Genomic DNA, 26,012 nt, shown 5'->3' with positions numbered 1-26,012 from the left:
AGGTGCTAGTTAGTTCATTCCTGACCCCCTGACGACAGTGCCGCTCGATATCACTACCCGCGACCGGGTCTCGCAGCACTGACGTCATGGGGTTAGGGGAATCCATTGTGAAGTCACCTGACATCCGATGTCGCTGGCACGCTGCTGTCGGCTTTTTCCGGTGTCCTGGGGCGGTCCGGTGTTTTTTAGCGTCCAGATATCCTCGTTTGCAGCTGATTGCTATGATCAGCTGTTCGCCAGTCCTGTTTTGACCACGGGCGCTCCCGTGGTCACAGAGCTGAAGAAGCGAGGGAACATGCGCTGCCCTCTCAGTCACAATAATAGAATGACAGGGGCTAACACGTGCTTCAGAAAGATGGCGCCAGAGATAAGCGCTATGCGCAGGCGCCAACTCAGACGCCATCTTACTAAACAGAAAAATTAGCATAGAGCCAGAAAGAGAGGGAGGAACAACAGGTGGAGGGCGGGAATCCATGTGCATAACCTACTCTGCTATTATCTGCTGTGTTGAAACTGTCTATCAAAAAGCTGACAAATTTTTTAACTTCACTTTCTTGGATTTGAATGCCTAAACATCTGAGCTGCTCACTAATGGTATGTAGAGAATGTGCCAGATAGTGCCAGTACTGCACTGGCTTCAGCTTATATACAAAAATCATAATGATTGGTTCCCTTTAAGGTCTGGGCTTTGACTAGGCCACTTCAATACATTAACACATTTCCCCTTAAACCACTTGAGTGTTGTTATAGCTGTATGCTTTGGGTTATTGTCTTGTTACAAGGTGAACCTCCACACCAATCTCAAATCACTGACAGACAAGCAGATTTTGCTCAAGAACATCCCTTTATCATCCATCATCCATCTTCCCCTCGACTCGGGCTATTTTTCCTGTCCCTTCTGTCGAAAAACATCCCCACCGCATGATGCTGTCTTTACTTGATGGATGGTGTTCTTGGGGTGATGAGCTATGTTGGTTTGACGCCAGACAACGTGTTTACCTTGGTGGCCAAAAAGTTCAATTTTTGACTCAGCTGACCATAGCACCTTCCTCCATACATTTGGGGAGTCTTCTGTGTATCTTTTGAAAACTCAAAATCAGCCTTTAAATATTTGGCTGTAAGTAAATACATTTTTCTGGCCACTCTTCCATAAAGGCCATCTCTATGGAGCGTGCGGCTTATTGTAGTCATATGGACAGATACTCTAGTCTCTGCTTGGGAATTCTGCAGCTCTTTCAGGGTTACCTTTGGGCTCTGTGGTCAGGGCCGGCTCCAGGTTTTTGTGGGCCCTGGGCGAAAGAGTCTCAGTGGGCCCCATCCACACATAGACATGCACAGATACATACACATACAGGCATACGTACACATACTTATTTAGAGAAATTCACAAACACATACAGTGCCTACAAGTAGTATTCAACCCCCTGCAGATTTAGCAGGTTTGATAAGATGCAAATAAGTTAGAGCCTGCAAACTTCAAACAAGAGCAGGATTTATTAACAGATGCATAAATCTTACAAACCAACAAGTTATGTTGCTCAGTTAAATTTTAATAAATTTTCAACATAAAAGTGTGGGTCAATTATTATTCAACCCCTAGGTTTAATATTTTGTGGAATAACCCTTGTGTGCAATTACAGCTAATAATCGTCTTTTATAAGACCTGATCAGGCCGGCACAGGTCTCTGGAGTTATCTTGGCCCACTCTTCCATGCAGATCTTCTCCAAGTTATCTAGGTTCTTTGGGTGTCTCATGTGGACTTTAATCTTGAGCTCCTTAAACAAGTTTTCAATTGGGTTAAAGGTCAGGAGACTGACTAGGCCACTGCAACACCTTGATTTTTTCCCTCTTGAACCAGGCCTTGGTTTTCTTGGCTGTGTGCTTTGGGTCGTTGTCTTGTTGGAAGATGAAATGACGACCCATCTTAAGATCCTTGATGGAGGAGCGGAGGTTCTTGGCCAAAATCTCCAGGTAGGCCGTGCTATCCATCTTCCCATGGATGCGGACCAGATGGCCAGGCCCCTTGGCTGATAAACAGCCCCACAGCATGATGCTGCCACCACCATGCTTGACTGTAGGGATGGTATTCTTGGGGTCGTATGCAGTGTCATCCAGTCTCCAAACGTCACGTGTGTGGTTGGCACCAAAGATCTCGATCTTGGTCTCATCAGACCAGAGAACCTTGAACCAGTCTGTCTCAGAGTCTTCCAAGTGATCATGAGCAAACTGTAGACGAGCCTTGACATGACGCTTTGAAAGTAAAGGTACCTTACGGGCTCGTCTGGAACGGAGACCATTGCGGTGGAGTACGTTACTTATGGTATTGACTGAAACCAATGTCCCCACTGCCATGAGATCTTTCCGGAGCTCCTTCCTTGTTGTCCTTGGGTTAGCCTTGACTCTTCGGACAAGCCTGGCCTCGGCACGGGTGGAAACTTTCAAAGGCTGTCCAGGCTGTGGAAGGCTAACAGTAGTTCCATAAGCCTTCCACTTCCGGATGATGCTCCCAACAGTGGAGACAGGTAGGCCCAACTCCTTGGAAAGGGTTTTCTACCCCTTGCCAGCCTTGTGACCCTCCACGATCTTGTCTCTGATGGCCTTGGAATGCTCCTTTGTCTTTCCCATGTTGACCAAGTATGAGTGCTGTTCACAAGTTTGGGGAGGGTCTTAATTAGTCAGAAAAGGCTGGAAAAAGAGATAATTAATCCAAACATGTGAAGCTCATTGTTCTTTGTGCCTGAAATACTTCTTAATACTTTAGGGAAACCAAACAGAATTCTGGTGGTTTGAGGGGGTTGAATAATAAATGACCCTCTGAATAAACTCTTCTCAATTTAAAAAAAAAAAAAAAAAAAAAAAAAAAAAAAAGAATAAATAACATTCTTTTTTGCTGCAGTGCATTTCACACTTCCAGGCTGATCTACAGTCCAAATGTCACAATGACAAGTTAATTCCGAATGTGTAAACCTGCTAAATCTGCAGGGGGTTGAATACTACTTGTACGCACTGTAAATAGACATAAATCTATACACTGACATACATAGATACACATCACACACACATACACATTTTTAGATATTTATCCTGTATATATTTTTCTAATATTGGGAAGCCGGCAACAGCCTCATTCACCTCCCGGCTTGTCTAACAGACATGGCCGCACATAGAGCACACTAACAGTGCTGTATAACATCACAAGAGAGGCTGGGGGCATACACATTACTGAGGAAAGGGGTATACAGCAATGGGGGGCATACAGCTCTAGAGGAGGGCAGTGACTCTGAGGGGGGGGACAAACAGCTGTGAGGTAAGGGGGGTGACATGCAGCTCTGGGGGTATACAGCTCTGGGGGGTATACAGCACTGGGGTGGGGGGACATACAGCTCTGAGGGGGCATACAGCTCTGAGAAGGTATACAGCACCTGGGTGGAGGGGACATACAACTCTGGGGGTATAGTAGTATGCAGCCCCCATATTGTGTTATGAAGCCCCCATTGTCCTCCATATAGTATTATGTAGCCCCCATATGCACTATGCAGCCCCCCATATAACATTAAGCAGCCCCCATATAGCACAATGCAGACCCATATAGCATTAGGCACCTTCATGTAGTATACAGCCCATATATAGCACAATGCAGACCCAGATAGCAATAGGCACCCTCATGTAGTATACAGCCCACATATAGCACAATACAGACCCAGATAGCATTAGGCACCCTCATGTAGTATATAGCCCCTATATACTACAGTGCAGAGCAAGATAGAATTAAGCACCCTCATGTAGTGCAGAGCCCCTATATAGTACACTGCAGAGTCAAATTGCATTAGGCACCCTCATGTAGTACACAGCACCTATATAGCACAGTGCAGCGCCAGATAGCATTAGGTATCCTCATGTAGTACAGAGCCCTATATAGTACAGTGCAGACCCAGACAGCACAGTGCAGAGCCAGATAGCATTAGGCACCCTCATGTAGAATACATCTTGTATATAGCACAGTGCAGAGCAGGATAGCAATAGGCACCCTCATGTAGTATACATCTTGTATATAGCACAGTGCAGAGCCAGATAGCAGTAGGCACCCTCATGTAGTATACAGCTTGTATATATCACAGCCTGTATATAGCACAGTGCAGAGCCAGCTAGCAATAGGCACCCTCATGTAGCATACAGCTTGTATATATCACAGCCTGTATATAGCACAGTGCAGAGCCAGATAGCAATAGGCACCCTCATGTAGCATACAGCTTGTATATATCACAGCATGTATATAGCACAGTGCAGAGCCAGATAGCAATAGGCACCCTCATGTAGCATACAGCTTGTATATAGCACAGCCTGTATATAGCACACTGCAGAGCCAGATAGCAATAGGCACCCTCATGTAGCATACAGCTTGTATATAGCACAGTGCAGAGCCAGATAGCAATAGGAACCCTCATGTAGCATACAGCTTGTATATAGCACAGCCTGTATATAGCACACTGCAGAGCCAGATAGCAATAGGCACCCTCATGTAGCATACAGTCTGTATATAGCACAGCCTGTATATAGCACACTGCAGAGCCAGCTAGCAATAGGCACCCTCATGTAGCATACAGTCTGTATATAGCACAGCCTGTATATAGCACACTGCAGAGCCAGCTAGCAATAGGCACCCTCATGTAGCATACAGCTTGTATATAGCATACAGCCTGTATATAGCACAGTGCAAAGCCAGATAGCAATAGGCACCCTCATGTAACCCTCGTGTAGCATACAGCTTGTATATAGCACAGCGTGTATATAGCACAGTGCAGAGCCAGATAGCAATAGGCACCCTCATGTAGCATACAGCCTGTATATAGCACAGCCTGTATATAGTACACTGCAGAGCCAGATAGCAATAGGCACCCTCATGTAACCCTCATGTAGCATACAGTTTGTATATAGCATAGCCTGTATATAGCATAGTGCAGAGCCAGATAGCAATAGGCACCCTCATGTAGCAAACAGCTTGTATATAGCACAGCCTGTATATAGCACACTGCAGAGCCAGATAGCAATAGGCACCCTGATGTAGCAAACAGTTTGTATATAGCACAGCCTGTATATAGCACACTGCAGAGCCAGATAGCAATAGGCACCCTCATGTAGCATACAGCTTGTATATAGCACAGTGCAGAGCCAGATAGCAATAGGCACCCTCATGTAGCAAACAGCTTGTATATAGCACAGCCTGTATATAGCACACTGCAGAGCCAGATAGCAATAGGCACCCTCATGGGGAAACGCGTCTGGTAATGCTGCTGATCGTCCATTAATTTGGGCTGTGGTGACTGAGCCATTCTCAATCGTCTAAAGCTAAGTACTATATGCATGAGATTGGGATGACTACTATGGTTACTTGGTCTGTGCTGTTTCTGTCCCATAGATTTCTATGTTGCTTCATTTTTCATAAGTGCCTTCTATGAAGTATATAAGTTATGTACCTTCTGGGAAGTATCCATGTGTACCTTCTGTGAAGTGTTCAGCTATGCCCTAGTTTATGTGTCACCTTGTGATGATATAATAGGATGACCGCTTTGTAAACTTATTGAGATGCCTGTACTGTTGTTTTTTTTTTTAAATATTTTGGAGGGTCACTACTTTTGACGCCTTATTAATCTCCTTAGTCCTTATGTGAACACATATTGGACACAGAAGGACTAATAGGAAATATATCTGTATATCCACAAAAAATATATCAGATATTGCTAATATATACATTTATAGTATTTCACAGTGAGTCATTTGACTGTAAATTCTGCTGAGGCACTTAGCACTTTATAATAAATTGTTATATCTAATGGGTTTATAAACTTTAGAAGGAACAAGCATAGTCCATGAGACAATTACTGTATTTAATTGATACTGCTCCTAATGTGTGTGTGTGTGGTGATTGAGTCCTTAACTGCAGTGCAAATTTTCCCACACTCCCCTTTTTCCCAGATCAGCTGCACTTAAGAACAGCACAGGGAAAGAAGGGTGAGCCACCGGTGAGCGGGGGCGCCATTGCGTCTAGGTATAGGGTGCCAACCTCCGCGGCAAGGTAGGGCCATCGAAGGAGTTTTTTTGGCCACACCCCTTATTGCACGCAGTACTGCCCCCACTTACCACTGTTAAATTTGTATTGAGCAGTAGAAGAAGTTTTTCATGACACATTGGACTCATGAATTTTTGTTTGAGGTGCATTTTAATATCTCCTGTCCCACTGACACAGCGAATTGTTGTAGTCTGAATACTGCTGGTTGGGAGATTATATGAGATATTTTTGATGGTTTATGTGCACCCAAGCCCTGTCCGGTGTCTCTATTGTTTTTTGTTTCTGTCTGTGGGAAAAAAAATCTGATTTTAACCCCTTAACGGCGACAAATTAGGGTACTTCTTCCGATCCGCCGCTTTTTAACGGCGGTCGGAAAAAAGGGTCTAGCGCCCCCCAGAGTCAGAAAATTTCCAGGGTCTCAGCTGCCGGGGGTAGCTGAGACCCTGGAGATCATGATTCTGGCCGGTTTTTCCGGTCCCCGCTCACCTGATGACCGGTATACACCGTATACCGATGATCAGGTTACAGTAAATGACCGCGCCGGTAAAAAATCATTTATCTCCCATCTGGCATAAACAAACATGTCAGATGGGAGATAAATCTCATCTCCCGGTCCTCTCCGGTCCCCCGGTGTCGCCAAAGTGTCCCCCCACCCCCCCCTTCCTCCCGAAAATCCAACATGGCGCCGCACATACCGGCGCGCACAGCAGCGCGCCGTCCGCATTTCCCCCTTTCCTATGGTTTCTGTCGCATGTGCTATGACACATACGACAGAAACCTTCTCCCCAGGCCCTGCCAGGTCACCCCCTATTCCCACCCTGGTGTTCCCCGGTGTCCCCCGTACCTGTCAGCTCTGATCCCCCACGGCCCCCACCTTCTTCACAGCAGACGCCGGTCACACTGCAGAGCGCGGCTGTCAGCTTCCTGTGTCTGACTCACGCTAGCTGCTGCTGCTGCTGCTGCACGGAGTCTGCAGCTGTGACCCGGGGAGAGTGGGTGCAAATTCTTTGCACCCACTCTCCTCAAATGGAGGGTCTGCACTCCCAGAAAATGGGGGATACGTTCCCTGAACGTGCCCCCCATATTCTAGAAGGTCAAGAATCGCCGCGGGACTTTCACAATGGATTACAGCAGGGACCCGATTTTTTTTTTTTTCCAATAAATTGGCCAAAGAGGGAATGTTTTTGGGGAGTGTTTTTTCAAATAAATTTTTTTTTGTTGCCAATTTTTTTTTTTATTACTGTCAATTAGTTATGTCTGGTATCAAATAGACGCCGTGACATAACTAATTGCTGGGCTTGATGCCAGGTGACATTACACATCTGGTATCAACCCCATTTATTACCCCGTTTGCCAGCGCACCAGGGCGCGGGATGAGCTGGGGCGAAGCGCCAGGATTGGCGCATCTAATGGATGCGCCACGTCTGGGGCAGTTGCGGCCTGCTATTTTTAGGCTGGGAAGAGTCCAATAACCATGGCTCTTCCCACCCTGAGAATACCAGACCCCAGCTGTCAGCTTCACCTTGGCTGGTGATCTAATTTGGGGGGACCCTATGTTTTTGTTTTTTTTTAATTATTTATTTATTTATAAATAATTAAAAAAAAAAAACAGCTTGGGGAGCCCTCCAAATTGATTACCAGCCAAGGTGAAGCTGTCAGCTGTGGTTTGCAGGCTACAGCTGTCTGCTTTACCCTAGCTGGCTATCAAAAATAGGGGGGACCCCACGTCATTTATTTTAATTATTTTTTTTCTTTTTGGGCTAAATACAAGGCTAGGCACCCTTTAGTGCCACATGAAAGGCACTAAAGGGCGCCAGCTTAGAATATGCAGGGGGTGGGACGTTATATATGTTTGACATCTATCCATTCACCCATTGTAGCATTTTAGGCTGTGTGCCCACAATCAGGGTTTGCAGCGTTTTGGGCGCAGAGTGTTTTCCCTGCGTCCATAACGCTGCGTTGTGCAGTAGAACCACAGTGGAAGGATTTTTAGAAATCCCATGCCCACTGTGCTTCTTTTCTCCGCAGCATAAACCGACCTGTGGCGCAGCTTCCCGAGCCTCAGCATGTCAATTTATGCTGCGGAGACAAGAGTGCTCTCTGCACGTAGAATAGAGCTAAAGTCCACAGCAGCCTGAACCCAAATCGTGGGCATGGGCAGCTGCGTTCTCCCATGGACAACACTCACATCTCTGCAGGAAGGCTGGCACTGTGTACTAGACGCCGTGTCGCTGGATCATGGCCACATAGCCTAAGGCTATGTGCGCACGTTGCGTACTAGCCCTGCAGAAATTTCTGCAGCGATCTGAAGAGCACACGTGCGCTTCAAATCGCTGCAGAAAATGTCCGTAGAGAAAAAAAAAAAAGCCGATTCCATGCGCTCTGCCTGCAGCTCCTGCCATAGACAGAGCAGGAGCTGCCGGCAAAGCGCACGGAAGAAGTGACATGTCACTTCTTAGAACGCAGCGCTTCGGGCAGCAGCTGAAGCGCTGCGCTCCAAGACGCCACGTGCGCACGGCCCCTGCACAATCTCCATAGACTGTGCAGGGGACGCAGGACGCATGCAGTTATGCTGCGCTACAAAGCGCAGCGTAACTGCATGTATTTACGCAACGTGCGCATATAGCCTAACAGTGAGAGATTTGTTGCACAGCAACATTTTTGTGAAGTACCTGTGGATTCAAAATGCTTACTATACTCCTGAATAAAATTCTTGAGGGGTCCAGTTTCCAAAATGGAGTCACTTGTGGGGGGTTTCTAATGTATAGGTACCCAAGAGGCCCTGCTAATGTGACAGGGTGCGCGCAATTTATTTCAACTTTTCCAAAATTCAAATGGTGCTCCTTCCATTCCAAGCCCTCCCATTAATCCAAACAGAGGTTTTTGGCCACATGTGGGGTATCCCTGCGCTTACAAGAAATTGGATAACAACCTGTGGGGTCCACGATTTGTTGTTGCCTCTTGAAAAAGTGAGGAATGTGATGCTAAAGAAACATTTTTGTGAAAAAAATGAAAATTTTCAATATGGCAACCTAAGCTTATCAAATTCTGTGAAGTATTCGTGGATTCAAAATGCTCAATATACACCTAGATAAAAGCCTTGAGGTGTCTTGTTTCCAGAATGGGGTCACTTGTGGGGGACCTCCACTGTTTAGGCACTTTAGGGGCTTTCCAAATGCGACATAGCGTCCACTAATTATTCCAGCCAAATGTTCAGTCAAATGGCACTTTTTCCCTTCCGAGCCCTGCTGTGCACCCAAACTGTTGATTTCCACCACACATAAGGTATCAGCATACTCAGGTGAAATTGCACAATAAATTTTATGCTCCTTTTTTTCCTTTTACTCTTGTTAAAAAAAAAAGCTATGTGGTTGAAGTAACAATTTTGTGGTAAAAATGTATTTTTTTTATTTTCACAGCTCAACATTATAAACTTCTGTGAAGCACCTGGGGGTTCATGGCACTCACCAAACATCTAGATAAATTCCTTGAGGGGTCTATTTTCCAGAATGGGGTCACTTGTTGGGGACCTCCACTGCTTGGGCACCTCAGGGGCTCTCCTAATGCAACATGGTGTCCGCTATTGATTCCAGCCAATTTTGCAGTCAAATTGCACTCCTTCCCTTCCAAGACCTGCCGTGTGCCCAAACAGTTGATTTCCACCACATATAAAGATATCACCAAACTCAGGAGAAATTGCACAATAAATTTCATGGTGATTTTTTTCCTGTTACCCTTGTGAAAAAAAAGCTACCTGGTTGAAGTAACAATTTTGTGGTAAAATTTTATTTTTTTATTTTCATGGCTCAACATTATACACTTCTGTGAAGCACCTGGGGGTTCAGGGTACTCACCAAACATCTAGATAAATTCCTTGAGAGGCCTAGTTTCCAATATGGGGTCACTTGTGGTGTTTTTTTGCTGTTTACGTACCTTAGGGGTCCTCCAAATGCGACATGGTGCCCGCAATCTTTTTCAGCCAAATTTCCTTTCTAAAATTCAAATATTGCTCCTTTCGTTCCAAGCCCTCCCATTTGTCCATACAAAGGTTTCAGACCACATGTGAGGTATCACCGCGCTCATAAAAAAGTGGGTAACAAACATTTGGGTCAAATTTTTGGAATTACCTCTTGAAAAAGTGAGAGAATTGATGCTAAAGCAACATTTTTGAGAAAAAAATGACAATTTTCAATATGACAACGTAACGTTATCAAAATCTGTGAAGTACCTGTGGGTCCAAAATGCTCACTATACCTCTCAATAGAAGCCTTAAGGGGTCTAGTTTCCAAAATGGGGTCACTTGAGGGGGGTTCCTGCTGTTTAGGTACCTTAGGGGATCTGTAAATGCAACATGGTGCCCGCAATCTATTTTATCCAACTTTGCTTTCCAAAATTCAAATATTGCTCCTTTCATTCCAAGCCCTCCCATTTACCCAAACAGAGGTTTCTGACCACATGTGGGGTATCGGCGCGCTCATAAGAAAGTGTGAGGTCCAATTTTTGGTGTTACCTCTTGAAAAAGTAGGAAAATTAGTGCTAAAGCAACATTTTTAGGTAAAATGTTAATTTTTATTTTTTTTCATTCCACATTACTTTAGTTCCTGTGAAGCACCTGAAGGGTTAATAAACTTCTTGGATGTGGTTTTGAGTACCTTGAGGGGTGCAGGTTTTAGAATTGTGTCACTTTTGGGTATTTTCTGTCACCTAGGCCTCTCAAAGTCACTTCAAATGGGATGTGGTCCCTAAAAAAATGGTTTTGTAAATTTTGTTGAAAAAAATGGGAAATCGCTGATGAACTTTGAACCCTTCTAACATCCTAACCCCAAAAAATGTTGTTTCAAAAATTGCGCTGATCTAAAGTAGACAAGTGGGAAATGTTATTAACTATTTTGTGTGACATAACTCTGGTTTATGGGCATAAAAATTAAAAGTTTGAAAATTGCAAAATTTTTTATTTTTTTGTCAAATTTCAGATTTTTTCACAAATAAAATAAAAAAATATCATCCTAAATTTACCTCTAACACGAAGCCCAATATGTCACGAAAAAACAATCTCAGAATCACCGGGATCCATTGAAGTGTTCCAGAGTTATAACCTTATAAAGTGACACTGGTCAAAATTGCAAAAAATGGCCTGGGCATTAAGTACAAAACTGGCTTCGTCCTTAAGGGGTTAAGTGAAATAATAAAATATAAGTTTTAGGGGTTTTTCCTCTCTGGTCTTTATAATATCCTCCTTGCCCAGGCTGAGAGATTTTGTAGGTAGTTCTCTGTTTTTGTGGTACCATGGGCAGTGAAAAAAGAATTACGTTTTTACCACTAAAATGTTGTTTTAGAGCCAGATTTCCAATTTTCACAAGGCTAATAGGTAATAAAAGGCCCCATAATGTGTTGCATAATTTCTCCTGAACGTGGCAATACCTCACAGTAGTGCTTTGGAAACAAGGCAGGGCACAAGAGGGAAGGAGCGCCATTTGACTTTTTAAACACAGATTTCCCTAGAATAGTTTGCGGACTCCAATTGCAAAGCCCCTAAATATCAAAACAGCAGAAACCCCCTGAAATGACAATTTTTTAAATTACACCCCCTTGGGAGTTCTTCTACAGGTGTGACGATTAAGTCTCTGTAAAACACCGGCAAATGCAGATAATGTTGCAAAATTAAATTCCAAATAAGCCCTTGTAATGCTCAGTACATTATAGTGCCCATACATTGTTCCCAGAGACACATACCAGTAAATTAAGGGGGCTCTTCTCACCACAACAATGCCAAACATGTGAACATTAACTGTGGTTTAGACACATTTCTCTGGTCAAAAGGGAGGGGGGTCATTTGGATTTGGGAGCGCAGATTTTTCTGGATTTCTTTTTGGCGGTGAGCCATAGCGCTTTTCCTGAACCTTTGTGCTACCAGTACCATGGCAATTATCTGTCAATCACGATGACGACGTGGCGGACATGATCGGACGGGATATGGAGCACGCTCCCTCTCCAAGCCTTCTAAATGCTGCAATCAACATCTATCGCAGCATTTAGGGGGCTAAACAGCCAGGGATGGCACTGGGACAGTCCCTGGCTGTGAGAACAGGGGCTCAGCTGTCATTTAGGCTGCGCTCCAAGCGGCGATCAGTACACACGATCACCAGGATGTACTAGAACGTTCAAGGTTGGGAAGTTCCTGACAAATAGTATGTACCGGTACGTCTATGGTCATGAAGGGGTTAAAGGTGTATACATTTGGTGCTTTAAGACTATGCTGACCATGGTCTATTCATGCAGCCCCTTTTAAATGCACTTAGAAATACAGTATGTCAGAAATGTCCAGAAAAATGAACAAGAAATGACCAGAAGGTAAGAGCTACAACTGGTAAATTACTACACCAACAGTTTCATTTTGCTTGCATATGCCCTTAGAGTCCACCAATCCTCACTCTTCTTCGCTATCCCTCTTACCTCCCAACCTGACTTCATATGCAGCCCTGCTCCTAAACCTGACACATCCTTCTAAAACCCAATAAAAACCAGGCACTCCCGTCCCACTTGTTTGCTCTCCCTTTACTTCTCCTCATGGCTGGCAATAAATTGCCCAATTCTGGACTTCTCTCAAATTGATACCACCCATTATAGCTCTTATTACTCCCCACCTACTAGAAAATACTACAACCTAGCCAACACAAAACCCATTTACCTGACCCCCGCTCTCGAACTCTTTGGAATGCCCATTCCATCTGTAATAAGCTCAATGTTAGCCCGGCGTCACACTTGCGATTGACTTGCACGAGTGCAATGTGAGAAAATCTCGCATAGAATTCGGACCAATGTTAATCAAAGAGGCAGCTCCGATCTGCTATTTTTTCCTCAGCTCAAATCGCAGCATGCTGCGATTTCTAGAGTTTCTCGTGCAAAACTCTCCAATGCACGTCTATGGGTGCGAGAAAAAAACAACGGATGTCACACGGACTATCCTAGTGAAATCCGTTTTTCTAAATACAATTATCATGTAGCAGAGAACACTGTAAATACTCATTTACAGTCATGTACAGGAGCAACAGCTGCTGTGGAAAAAAACGGATTGCACACTGACAGCACACTGATGAAAAGTGAGAAAAAAAATTGTCCTGCTTTTCAGCATGAGAACCGGACCGATTTTTCAATCGCAAGTGTCATGCCGTCCTTATTCACAATTTCTTTCCTGGGACTCACTGAAACATAGCTACCACCCTCTGACACAACCTCCCCTGCTGCACTGTGTTACGGTGGCCTTCATTTCACCCACAGTCCTCACCCTGGCAATAGACCTGGTGGAGGTGTCCGTCTTCTCCTTTCTAACAACTGTACATTCAAACCAACTGTGCAATCTGTCCGCATCTACTCTCTCTCCAACATCCAAGGCCATCGTATACCGACCCCTGGCTCCAGTCACTGCCTTCATTGATCCCTTCCCCATCTGGCTTCTACACTTTCTGCTGACATTCCCACTATCATCATGGGTGACGTCAACATGCCCATTGACACCTGCCAGTGGACAGCCTCTAAAATCTTGTCACTTGCTTCATCCTTTGGTCTTACACAATGGTCCTCCACAGCCACCCACACTGACTGATATACATTAGATCTCATATTCACCTGCCTCTTCTCCCTATCTAACCTCACCTTTTCCTCTATATGACCACCAGCTTACTTTCTCATTCTTGTCCTCATCACCTGTCCTGAATGTCTAAGAATTAGCATAATCCTGCAGAAATTTTGCACACCTAGACACTAACACACTTTCTGACCAATTGATTTGGTTGCCCCTCTTATGCAAGGCAGAGTGTGACAACTCAAGAGACAACCCTGGCACACAAACCTCACTAAAAAGCTTTGGCAATTTCCAGGGTTGCTGAGGAGTGCTGAAGAAAACGCAAATATTTCACCATATTTAAACAAGCAACCCTCACATTCAAGACAGCCCTTAAATGTTAAACAGGACTACTTCACAACTCTCACATCATCTTTATCCCACAACCAGTTATTAAACACTTAACTCTCTCCTCCACCAACCACTACATCCTCATTTCTGAAGAGAATTTTGCCACACATTTCAAAAACAAGAATGACCAAATCAGGCAAGCCTTACTAATCAGCAACCACAATGCCTCCATATAACAGACCAATGCCCTTCCCCATAACCTTCCTCGCCACCATCACTGAAAGAAATTTTACTTATCCTTTCTCCAAATCACACCTCACCACTTGCACACTTGACCCGATTCCATCCCATCCCCAACCTCACAGCCATGCTTATCCCCGCCTCAAGCCATCTCATCAACTTATTAACTTTTGTTGCCTTCTCTTCTTTCATACATGCCACAATTACACCTATTTTGAAGAAACCATCCCTTGACCTGAAATTTACATCCAGCTATTGTCCAATATAGCTGCCCCTTTTCGTATCCAAACTCCATGAACACATCTACACTGAACTTTCCTCCCACCTCTCATCTAACTCACTCTTCAACAGCCTACAATCTGGTTTCTGTCCCAACCACTCCACCGAAACTGCCCAACCAAAATAAATAACGACTTACTGCCAAAGCTCAGACAATTCTCTATACTCCCCTCTTCTAGACCTGTCCTGTGCCTTCATCACAGTCAACCACTCCCTCCTACTAGAGATCTTCGTTTCCCTTGGCATCAAAGACCTCAACCTCTCCTGGATCTCCTCATACCTTTCTAACTGCACATTTAGAGTCTCCTATTCCAATGCCTCCCACCACCTCATCCCACTCATGCTCTGTTGGTGTCCCTCAAGGCTCTGATTTGTGACTCTTACTTTTCTCCATCTCTGCCTTTGGCCTGGGATAACTCAAAGTTCCATGGCTTCCAGTACCATCTATACCAGTGATGGCGAACCTATGGCACGCGTGCCACCAGGGACACGCTGAGCCCATTTTGCTGGCACGCGTGCTGTCGCCCGATCCTGCAGCTTTGGTCTGCTAGTGCAGTCGCGCCGGCAGATCAAATCTGTTGGAGCGGAGGAGACATTTCTCCTCCGCTCTGACACTCCTCCTCCCCCAGGCTGCAGGTGTGTTGCCTAGGAGACGGAGGAGGGTTAGAGAGCGGCGCCGGCGTCGTCTTCTGGCCGCGTGGGAACTGAGGACCCAGCGGCGCGCAGCGGGGGAGCGTGTGCAGGAAGGTAAGTTGTGTGTTGTTTTTTTTTTTGTGCGCGGCTGTGCCAAGGTGGGGATAGGGGGGGCAGCGCCAGCATGGGGTGGGGGAACGCACATGGCAGCATGGGGTGGGGGAGGGGTAACGCACATGGCAGCATGGGGTGGGGGAGGGGGAACGCACATGGCAGCATGGGGTGGGGGAGGGGGAACGCACATAGCAGCATGGGTTGGGGGAGGGGGAACGCACATGCCAGCGTGGGGTGGGGGAACGCACATGCCAGCGTGGGGTGGGGGAACGCACATGCCAGCGTGGGGTGGGGGAACGCACATGCCAGCGTGGGGTGGGGGTAAGCACATGCAGCGTGGGGTGGGGGTGGGGGAACGCACATGCCAGCATGGAATGGGGGGAGAACACACACGCCAGCATGGGGTGGGGGGAGAACACACACGCCAGCATGGGGTGGGGGGAGAACACACACGCCAGCAAGGGGGGGGGGAGAACACGCATGCCAGCATGGGGGGGGAGAACACGCATGCCAGCATGGGGGGGGGGAGAACACGCATGCCAGCATGGGGGGGAGAACACGCATGCCAGCATGGGGGGGGGGAGAACACGCATGCCAGGATGGGGGGGGGAAACATGCTTGCCAGCATGGGGGGATGACATGCATGCCAAGATGGGGGGGGGAACATGCTTGCCAGGATGGGGAACAATGCATGCCAGGATGGGGAAACATGCATGGCAGGATGTGGAAACATGCATGCCAGGATGGAGGAAACATGCATTCCAGGATGGAGGAAGCATGCATGCCAGGATGGGGAAAACATGCATGCCAGGATGGGGAAAACATGCATGCCAGGATGGGGAAAAATGCATGCCAGGATGGAGGAAACATGCATGCCAGGATGGAGGAAACATGCATGCCAGGATGGAGGAAACATGCATGCCAGGATGGAGGAAACATGCATGCCAGGATGGAGGAAGCATGCATGCCAGGATGGGGAAAACATGCATGCCAGGATGGAGGAAACATGCATGCCAGGATGGAGGAAACATGCATGCCAGGATGGAGGAAACATGCATGCCAGGATGGGGAAAAATACATGCCAGGATGGAGGAAACATGCATGCCAGGATGGAGGAAACATGCATGCCAAAATGGGGAAAACATGCATGCCAGGATGGAGGAAACATCCATGCCAGGATGGGGAAAAATACATGCCAGGATGGAGGAAACATGCATGCCAGGATGGAGGAAACATGCATGCCAGGATGGAGGAAGCATGCATGCCAGGATGGGGAAAACATGCATGCCAGGATGGAGGAAACATGCATGCCAGGATGGGGAAAAATACATGCCAGGATGGGGAAAACATGCATGCAAGGATGGAGGAAACATGCATGCCAGGATGGAGGAAGCATGCATGCCAGGATGGAGGAAGCATGCATGCCAGGATGGGGAAAACATGCATGCCAGGATGGAGGAAACATGCATGCCAGGATGGAGGAAACATGCATGCCAGGATGGGGAAAATATGCATGCCAGGATGGTGGAAACATGCATGCCAGGATGGGGAAAAATACATGCCAGGATGGAGGAAACATGCATGCCAGGATGGAGGAAACATGCATGCCAGGATGGGGAAAACATGCATGCCAGGATGGAGGAAACATGCATGCCAGGATGGGGAAAAATACATGCCAGGATGGAGGAAACATGCATGCCAGGATGGAGGAAGCATGCATGCCAGGATGGAGGAAGCATGCATGCCAGGATGGGGAAAACATGCATGCCAGGATGGGGAAAACATGCATGCCAGGATGGGGAAAACATGCATGCCAGGATGGAGGAAACAAGCATGCCAGGATGGAGGAAGCATGCATGCCAGGATGGGGAAAACATGCATGCCAGGATGGAGGAAACATGCATGCCAGGATGGAGGAAACATGCATGCCAGGATGGAGGAAACATGCATGCCAGGATGGAGGAAACATGCATGCCAGGATGGAGGAAACATGCATGCCAGGATGGGGAAAATATGCATGCCAGGATGGTGGAAACATGCATGCCAGGATGGGGAAAACATGCATGCCAGGATGGGGAAAACATGCATGTCAGGATGGAGGAAACATGCATGTCAGGATGGAGGAAACATGCATGTCAGGATGGAGGAAACATGCATGTCAGGATGGAGGAAACATGCATGTCAGGATGGAGGAAACATGCATGTCAGGATGGAGGAAACATGAATGTCAGGATGGGGAAAACATGCATGCCTAGATGGGGGAAACATGCATGCCAGGATGGGGGAAACATGCATGCCAGGATGGGGAAACATGCATGCCAGGATGGGGGAAACATGCATGCCAGGATGGGGAAAACAGGCATGCCAGGATGGGGAAAACATGCATGCCAGGATGGGGAAACATGCATGCCAGGATGGGGAAAACATGCATGCCAGGATGGGGAAAGCATGCATGCCAGGATGGGGAAAAAATGCATGCCAGGATGGGGAAAACATGCATGCCAGGATGGGGAAAACATGCATGCCAGGATGGGGAAAACATGCATGCCAGGATGGGGAAAACATGCATGCCAGGATGGGGAAAACATGCATGCCAGGATGGGGAAAAATGCATGCCAGGATGGGGAAAACATGCATGCCAGGATGGGGAAAACATGCATGCCAGGATGGGGAAAACATGCATGCCAGGATGAAGGAAACATGCATGCCAGGATGGAGGAAACATGCATGCCAGGATGGAGGAAGCATGCATGTCAGGATGGAGGAAGCATGCATGCCAGGATGGAGGAAGCATGCATGCCAGGATGGAGGAAGCATGCATGCCAGGATGGAGGAAGCATGCATGCCAGGATGGAGGAAGCATGCATGCCAGGATGGAGGAAGCATGCATGCCAGGATGGAGGAAGCATGCATGCCAGGATGGAGGAAACATGCATGCCAGGATGGAGAAAACATGCATGTCAGGATGAAGGAAACATGCATGCCAGGATGGAGGAAGCATGCATGCCAGGATGGAGGAAGCATGCATGCCAGGATGGAGGAAGCATGCATGCCAGGATGGAGGAAGCATGCATGCCAGGATGGAGGAAGCATGCATGCCAGGATGGAGGAAGCATGCATGCCAGGATGGGGAAAACATGCATGCCAGGATGGAGGAAACATGCATGCCAGGATGGAGGAAGCATGCATGCCAGGATGGGGAAAACATGCATGCCAGGATGGAGGAAACATGCATGCCAGGATGGAGGAAACATGCATGCCAGGATGGAGGAAACATGCATGCCAGGATGGAGGAAACATGCATGCCAGGATGGGGAAAATATGCATGCCAGGATGGTGGAAACATGCATGCCAGGATGGGGAAAACATGCATGCCAGGATGGGGAAAACATGCATGTCAGGATGGAGGAAACATGCATGTCAGGATGGAGGAAACATGCATGTCAGGATGGAGGAAACATGCATGTCAGGATGGAGGAAACATGCATGCCAGGATGGGGAAAACATGCATGCCAGGATGGGGAAAACATGCATGCCAGGATGGGGAAAACATGCATGCCAGGATGGGGAAAACATGCATGCCAGGATGGGGAAAAATGCATGCCAGGATGGGGAAAACATGCATGCCAGGATGGGGAAAACATGCATGCCAGGATGGGGAAAACATGCATGCCAGGATGGGGAAAACATGCATGCCAGGATGAAGGAAACATGCATGCCAGGATGGAGGAAACATGCATGCCAGGATGGAGGAAGCATGCATGCCAGGATGGAGGAAGCATGCATGCCAGGATGGAGGAAGCATGCATGCCAGGATGGAGGAAGCATGCATGCCAGGATGGAGGAAGCATGCATGCCAGGATGGAGGAAGCATGCATGCCAGGATGGAGGAAGCATGCATGCCAGGATGGAGGAAGCATGCATGCCAGGATGGAGGAAACATGCATGCCAGGATGGAGGAAACATGCATGCCAGGATGAAGGAAACATGCATGCTAGGATGGAGGAAGCATGCATGCCAGGATGGAGGAAGCATGCCACGATAGGGTACATTTACCAGGAAGGGGTACATTTACCTGGATGGGGGTAAATTAACCAGGATTGGGAACATTTACCAGGATGGAGGACATTTACCAGGAATGGGGTACATGCCGAAATTGGGGAACATTTACAAGGATGGGCAATATGTCAGGATGGGGTACATTTACCAGCATGGGGGAACATGCCAGAATGGGGTACATTTACCAGGATGGAGGACATTTACCAGGATGGGGCTGTGATGGGGACAAATATACCAGAATGTAGGAAATATATATCAGGATGGGGGACATGTTTACCAGGAAGTGGCCGAGGAAGGGGGACATAACTACACAATGAACCCCAAGTAGTCCTTTAATGATAATCTACTGCTGATTAAACGGTGATTTTATCAAAACTACACTAAGCAGCCCAGTAAGTGACATCCCTGCAACCAGGGTCTCTGCCCCTACATTATACTGCTCTCAGGTGAGGTGTTAAAAACCTAGTGACAGATTCCCTTTTAAGCAGTTGTCTTTGCTGTATGGCATTGCCCATTAAGCATTTGGCTTCATTAAACTAAGTGCAGTGGTCATTTACATTCTGTTCTCTCCTCATCCATCCCATCATCCGTGACAGTGATGAGGAGTAGAGGACAATCTTTATTGTTAGGGCTGGTGTACTGGTGCTTTGTGCATTACGTCTATTCCCTGCAGTGTGCTGTACAGGACATTGCTCTGGGCCTGTGTGTGACTCTGGGTGAGGAGTGAGAGGGGTGTGGATGGAGTTACAGGCCTGTGTGTGACTATGGGGGAGGAGTGAGGGGTGTGGGCGGCGTTACAGGCCTGTGTGTGACTCTGGGAGAGGAGTGGGGTGTGGGCAAAGTTGCAGGCCTGTTTGTGATTCTGGGGGAGGAGTGAGGGGTGTAGGCGGAGTTACAGGCCTGTGTGTGACTCTGGGGGAGGAGTGAGAGGCCTGTGTGTGATTCTGGGGGAGGAGTGAGGGGTGTGGGCGGAGTTACAGGCCTGTGTGTGACTCTGGGGGAAAAGTGAGAGGGGTGTGGGCATAGTTACAGGCCTGTGTGACTCTGGGGGAAGAGTGAGGGGTGTGGGCGGAGTTACAGGCCTGTGTGTGACTCTGGGGGAGGAGTGAGGGGTGTGGGTGGAGTTACAGGCCTGTGTGTGACTATGGGGGGGGAAGAGAGAGGGGTGTGGGTGGAGTTACAGGCCTGTGTGACTGGGAGAGGAGTGAGGGGTGTGGGCGGAGTTACAGGCCTGTTTGTAATTCTGGGGGAAGAGAGAGGGGTGTGGGCAAAGTTACAGGCCTGTTTGTGACTGGAGAGGAGTGAGGGGTGTGGGCGGAGTTACAGGCCTGTGCTCATTGAGAACAAAACATGATGGGAAATGTAGTAAGAAGGGACCAGAGGATTATGAAAAGGAAGTGATCGCTATGACAACAGAACTGGTGCCAGGTCCCAGGAAGAGAAGCAGAAAGGCATAAAACAACATGAGACTTTGCAGCACAGGTACATGGGGATCTTTAGTGGCAATTTCCTTAAGCATTATGGCAAAACTAGTGAGTCAACCTCTTTAACATGGAACAATTATCACTATAATTGCTCACAAAGGAGTTAATCAAAATTACTATAATTTATTTTAAAGCGTTTCCAATATGGTAGCTGGAGGGAAAATAAAGCAATACAAGACAAGAGACCAAAATAGTGAAAATATATTTTATTATATTAAAATGTATTTGCGTTTGTAAACAATGAACATGTTGCAACACCAAGTGGCGTCACTTAAAGTTTTCCAAACAATCCATGGGCGATAACCCAACCTTCCAAAACCATTTTACTTATTTTCTTCTTCAAACATGCAAAATAAAAAAAAAAATAAAAACATAACGAATACAGAAAGCATCAAAATGCTGGCCTTGTGGTACAAAATGCTGGTCACAAGTACAAGTAATGGCTCTGATGTCAGGAGAGATAAATAACGACAGGGAAGATGGAATTGGGTGCTCTCCGGGTGGCTTTGTATACATCATTCTTGATTTAAACCAATGCGGTCATTCTCTGCGCCGAGGATTTTTGTAAACAAGTAAAAGTTTAACCATTAAAATAAGGCAAAGGAACATTCAGTTTTTCCAACATGCACACAACATAACAAAGCTATTTTCCTTAAAACTGGGTAAGCGCTAACAAGTCTCGCCGAGGTCACTATTTTGGCGTTTATTCTCTCCTGTATTGGGTTGCGCAGTTATAGCAGAAATATTATTTTCTGCACAGCATTTCCCAAGACGTGGCATGAAACAGTGCAAACATTCCTTGTCATAAAAGACATGGCCATCTATCAAGTGCACAAGTGACGGGTCCAGGGAACCACTTAAGTACATAGCACGGAAAGACTTGCAGAATCCAGGCTTTCGGTTCCTGTTTGTAGATTACAATCAGTTCCCTCTTCTCACAATGAATTCAGATGCCATCCATGTACATTCATAGTGATCTCTTGCTGTCACAGACATCAAGAAACTTTTCACAAGCCATTTAACAATAAATACTATTTACAAGTGGCAATGCTGACCAATACCAGCCAGGCCAGCAGGTGGACAGAAACAGACAAAAGCTCATCACCGCTTCCGCATCATGAAGGGGTATTATTGCTGTATGACAGCTTGGACACACCAGGCCATATTTACAAGTTCTTTCCAGAGGAACCTAACTTTTTAAAGAGTTTTCTCCCTTTAGAGAAGAAGCTTTTTTTTTTCTTTGTTGAGGCGATCTCTTGATGTAAATCATCTCTTTCACAATTCTCCATAGTTTCGACTACTTGCTCATTTGGCTGGTCAATGGCTTCATCAAAACTAAACTATAAATAAAATGCAAAAGGATAAATATTTAATAAAAAATTGTTTAACATATATATATATATATACACACATATATATATACATATATATATATATATATATATATATATATATATATATATATATATAAAAAAAAACAAAAAACAAAACAAAAACAACACCAAAAACCTATGCAGTTACTACCGTATTTTTCGGACCATAAGACGCACTTTTTTTCCTCCAAATTTGGGAAGAAGGTGTGGGGTGCGTCTTATGGTCTGAAGCTGCGGGGTAGGGAGCTGTGGGGAGTCAGCGCTATGCAGTGGAATCACAGGAGGCAGGGGGGTCGCAGCTACAGGAAGCCGGAGCTGGAGAAACCACGTGTGCCCGCTGCTTAAAGTAAGTGAATATTCATTAGCTGCTCCCCGCCCACCTCTCTCTGCAGACTGCGGGGGTGAGCAGCAGCAAATCAATAGTTTAATGTAAACAGCGGACACACATGGGAGCTCCAGACGCCGGCTTCCTGCAACGGCTGGGGAGACTGTGTGTCCGCTGTTTAGGAGGCAGGAGCAGGGTACCGCTGCAGTCATATCTGGCCCGGGGGAAGTGCAGATCACTGCAGTGTCCGGGGCCAGAGCACGACATACCATCACAGCACAGCCGCAGTCTCTGTGCTGAGGGCTCAAATTACTTTCACTTTGATCCTTCCTCTGCACTAGAAACAGTCTTCCGTAGCTGACAAGGACCTACAGTGATGTAATGCAGAGGGGTGGGCCAAAGCAGCACAGAACAGCACAGTGCCCGCCTCTTCATTACATCACTGCAGGTCCTTGAGATATGGGAGACTTTGTTTGTAATGCCAGAACCAAACTGAAGCATAGTGAGCATCACATCAGTACAAGTAAGGCAATAAATAATATAGTATAGGCATTACTGTACACCTGGATGGGGTTGGATCATATATATATATATATTCACACACACACACACACTATATAACTATATACACACACACACACACTATATAACTATATACACACACACACACACTATATATAACTATATACACACACACACACACACACACACAGTATATAACTATATATATATATAGATCACACATATAATGATGGGGAGCATACATATTCCACGATGGAGGCCATATATACCTGGAAGGTACCCAGAATGGGGGATATTATTACCTCAGTAACACTGTGAGCAGTAAAATAACAGTGTGTCATGACCACATTCTTTTAATTTTATTTTTTTTCTATTTTTTCCTCCTCTAAAACAAGGGTGCGTCTTATAGTCCGAAAAATACGGTATATACATGAAAGAGATTTCTCATACATTATTTGATTACTATGCCCTAATGTCAAGTGGAAGTAAATACTGAACGGCATTACATCACAAGAAAAAAATATCTGCGGCTTTTGTTTATTTTAGTTTATTTTTATACTGATAAGTGAAATCTTACATAAAACATGAAAAAAAAAACCTGATGTATCCAAACGCTGAGAAAAGGCACAAAGGCAATATTTTTGTTTTACTAGGACATGATGCAGTAACATCCATTGAACAGATCCCACTTCAGTACATTTTATATTACAACTATTGTGCTATAATCAGACATTCTGGAAAATAAAGGTGTGACTACGTCATCTACAGAAGACAAGGGAAAGAGTGCAAAACAGGTTTATTCTACTGGTTCTCACTTACTGTCTAAATCTATCACTTGGTTCTTCTTTTCAATCTCTGTCGATCCCAAGAATGTCACATACAGGCACAGACAAAAAGATAACGTCAATTATACTGATAGCAGCAGGAAGACAACAAGCCCAAAAGCTGCAGAGTCACGTGGGCTACAGCACCACACAGGTATGTGCTGGACTCTGCCCCATTTGGGATTGAAATATGAGAATGATAACTTTCTAGTTTTTAATATAGGTTACTTCTATTGTTATTAGAGAAATAAAGGTTAAGCCTGGTACATGGCCTCTACACATCTCCTATGTGCACCCTTTTGGCCGCCCAGTGTTTGGCTGCAGTACGCAATCTAACTGCATTAACAGAAATAAGGTAATAATCGGATATAGGCCATCGGGGGAAATACTCACCTCTTTTTCGCCTTTTTTATGCACAGTTTCTGGACATTTTGATTCTGCAGTCTGAGCTTGTGAGACTTCCAAGTAATTGGATGGTACAAGTCCCTTTTGACCATTTAATTCCCCCTGTTTAATTTTAAATGTAGAGGTAAACATTGTTAACAGACAGATGTAATAAACCAAAAATAATGATGGTGTCAACCATGTTTAGTTACTGAACAAGGCAGGTTTACAATGCAAAATTCACTGGATTGAGGATAATGTGACAAGAACACTGAATAAAATATTATATTTTATTAACTGTATATGTAAAATCAAATATAAGAATCAATTAAGCATATGTGAGTAGCAGACAGGAAATTCCCCCAAAATGGGGTATCAGGTATGTCAATAAAACAGAACTTCTAGGATTAAAAACATTATCAAATGTAGGTTCTCACAGACCGACAACCATAGTGTCTAACCAAATGATATTAGGGTGATAACATATTTGTATTTGGGCATCTGTGATTGACGGGCATGTTACATACAGGCTGAGTGGCCAAATGTGGCAATGGAGATCATAGCTGGTGTGTGGTTGATTATTCCTGTCTTTTTGGAAACTGTTCTTGTATTCAGTGAGATATTAATTAAAATTTTACATTTCCAAGGGTTGTGCTGAGCACTGTATATGTATTTGTGAAAGAATTCATACCCTGTGAACTTTTCTACATTTTTTTTTTTAACATTACACCCACAAACTCAAATGTATTTCATGGGATATACCAACATTATTGTATCTAACAAGTAATTAATTATGATGTGTACAGGAAATGATTCACGTTTTTCTAAATATTTAAAAAAATATAAATCTGAAAATTGTGACGTGCATTTGTATTCAACCCCCCTGAGTCAATACTGCTGCAAGTTTTTTGGGGTAGGTCTCTACCAGCTTTGACATTAATGCGTGGCTAATATCTGCACTGCTATGAATTGTCGGTAAGGAGGTGCAGGACACACGAGTAAAGCTATGGTTTATTTTGTACTAGTTTCAAGGTAATTCAAACTCTTAATCAGGAAAAAACACATAAAATAATGTGGGTCTTCCTGATGAAGAGGCTGGATTACCTGAAAATGTGTAGAAAATAAACTCATAAGCTCCTTTACTCATGTGTCCTACATCTCCTTACCAGACAATTTATAGCAGTGCAGATACTAGCCACGCATCATTCCGTTACTGTCATATTTTATCATCCATGGATCTCCAGCAGCTGTTATACCTTTTGCTTGTTGTGTATCACACAACTGTAATAGGCGAGAGAATTTCCCTCACCTCCCCGCACGTTTCATCTACCAGCTTTGCACATCTAGAGGCTAAAATTTCTGATTATTCTTTTTAGCAAAATATCTTGAGCTCAGTGAGATTGGTTTGAGAGCGTCTGTGAGCAGCAGTGTTCAGGTCTTGCCACAGATTCTCAGTGAGATTTAGGTCTGGACTGTGACTGGGCCATTGAAACACATGAATGTGCTTTCAGTTAAACCATGGATAGGCAATTAATTTTCCGAGGGGCCACATGAGAGACCGTTACTGGTATGGAGGTCCGCACCAATAGGCTGAAATTAATTGTGCTCAATAGTAACATATTAATTATAATCATATTATATTAATTGTAATCACTTAATACTGAGCAGAGTGAAGTCTGATGACATCCCCCCTATATACAGTATGAGGCCACACACAGCCCCTCTATATACAGCACGAGCCCCCGCACGGCCTCCTATACACAGCACGAGCCCCCGCACGGCCGCCTATACACGA

The 26,012-nt window shown here is 45.5% G+C and overlaps 1 protein-coding gene across 4 annotated transcripts in view; it reads right to left on the bottom strand.

The window, feature by feature from the left end:
• Nucleotides 1–21,018: 21,018 nt before the first annotated feature.
• TSPOAP1 (TSPO associated protein 1) overlaps nucleotides 21,019–26,012 on the bottom strand; it is a 316,942-nt gene continuing 311,948 nt past the window's right edge. For all 4 annotated transcript variants that reach the window (XM_075335393.1, XM_075335394.1, XM_075335395.1 and 1 more), the window contains 2 exons: nucleotides 24,227–24,340; nucleotides 21,019–22,129 (listed from right to left, as the gene is read on the bottom strand). In XM_075335393.1, the coding sequence (XP_075191508.1) occupies nucleotides 21,956–22,129; nucleotides 24,227–24,340 (288 nt within the window). In that variant the 3' untranslated portion in view covers nucleotides 21,019–21,955. The remainder of the gene's footprint in view (nucleotides 22,130–24,226; nucleotides 24,341–26,012) is intronic.

This window comes from Anomaloglossus baeobatrachus, chromosome 2 (genome assembly GCF_048569485.1).
Source record: "Anomaloglossus baeobatrachus isolate aAnoBae1 chromosome 2, aAnoBae1.hap1, whole genome shotgun sequence".
Taxonomy (NCBI): domain Eukaryota; kingdom Metazoa; phylum Chordata; class Amphibia; order Anura; family Aromobatidae; genus Anomaloglossus; species Anomaloglossus baeobatrachus.
This window is presented reverse-complemented; position numbering and strand designations above follow the sequence as displayed.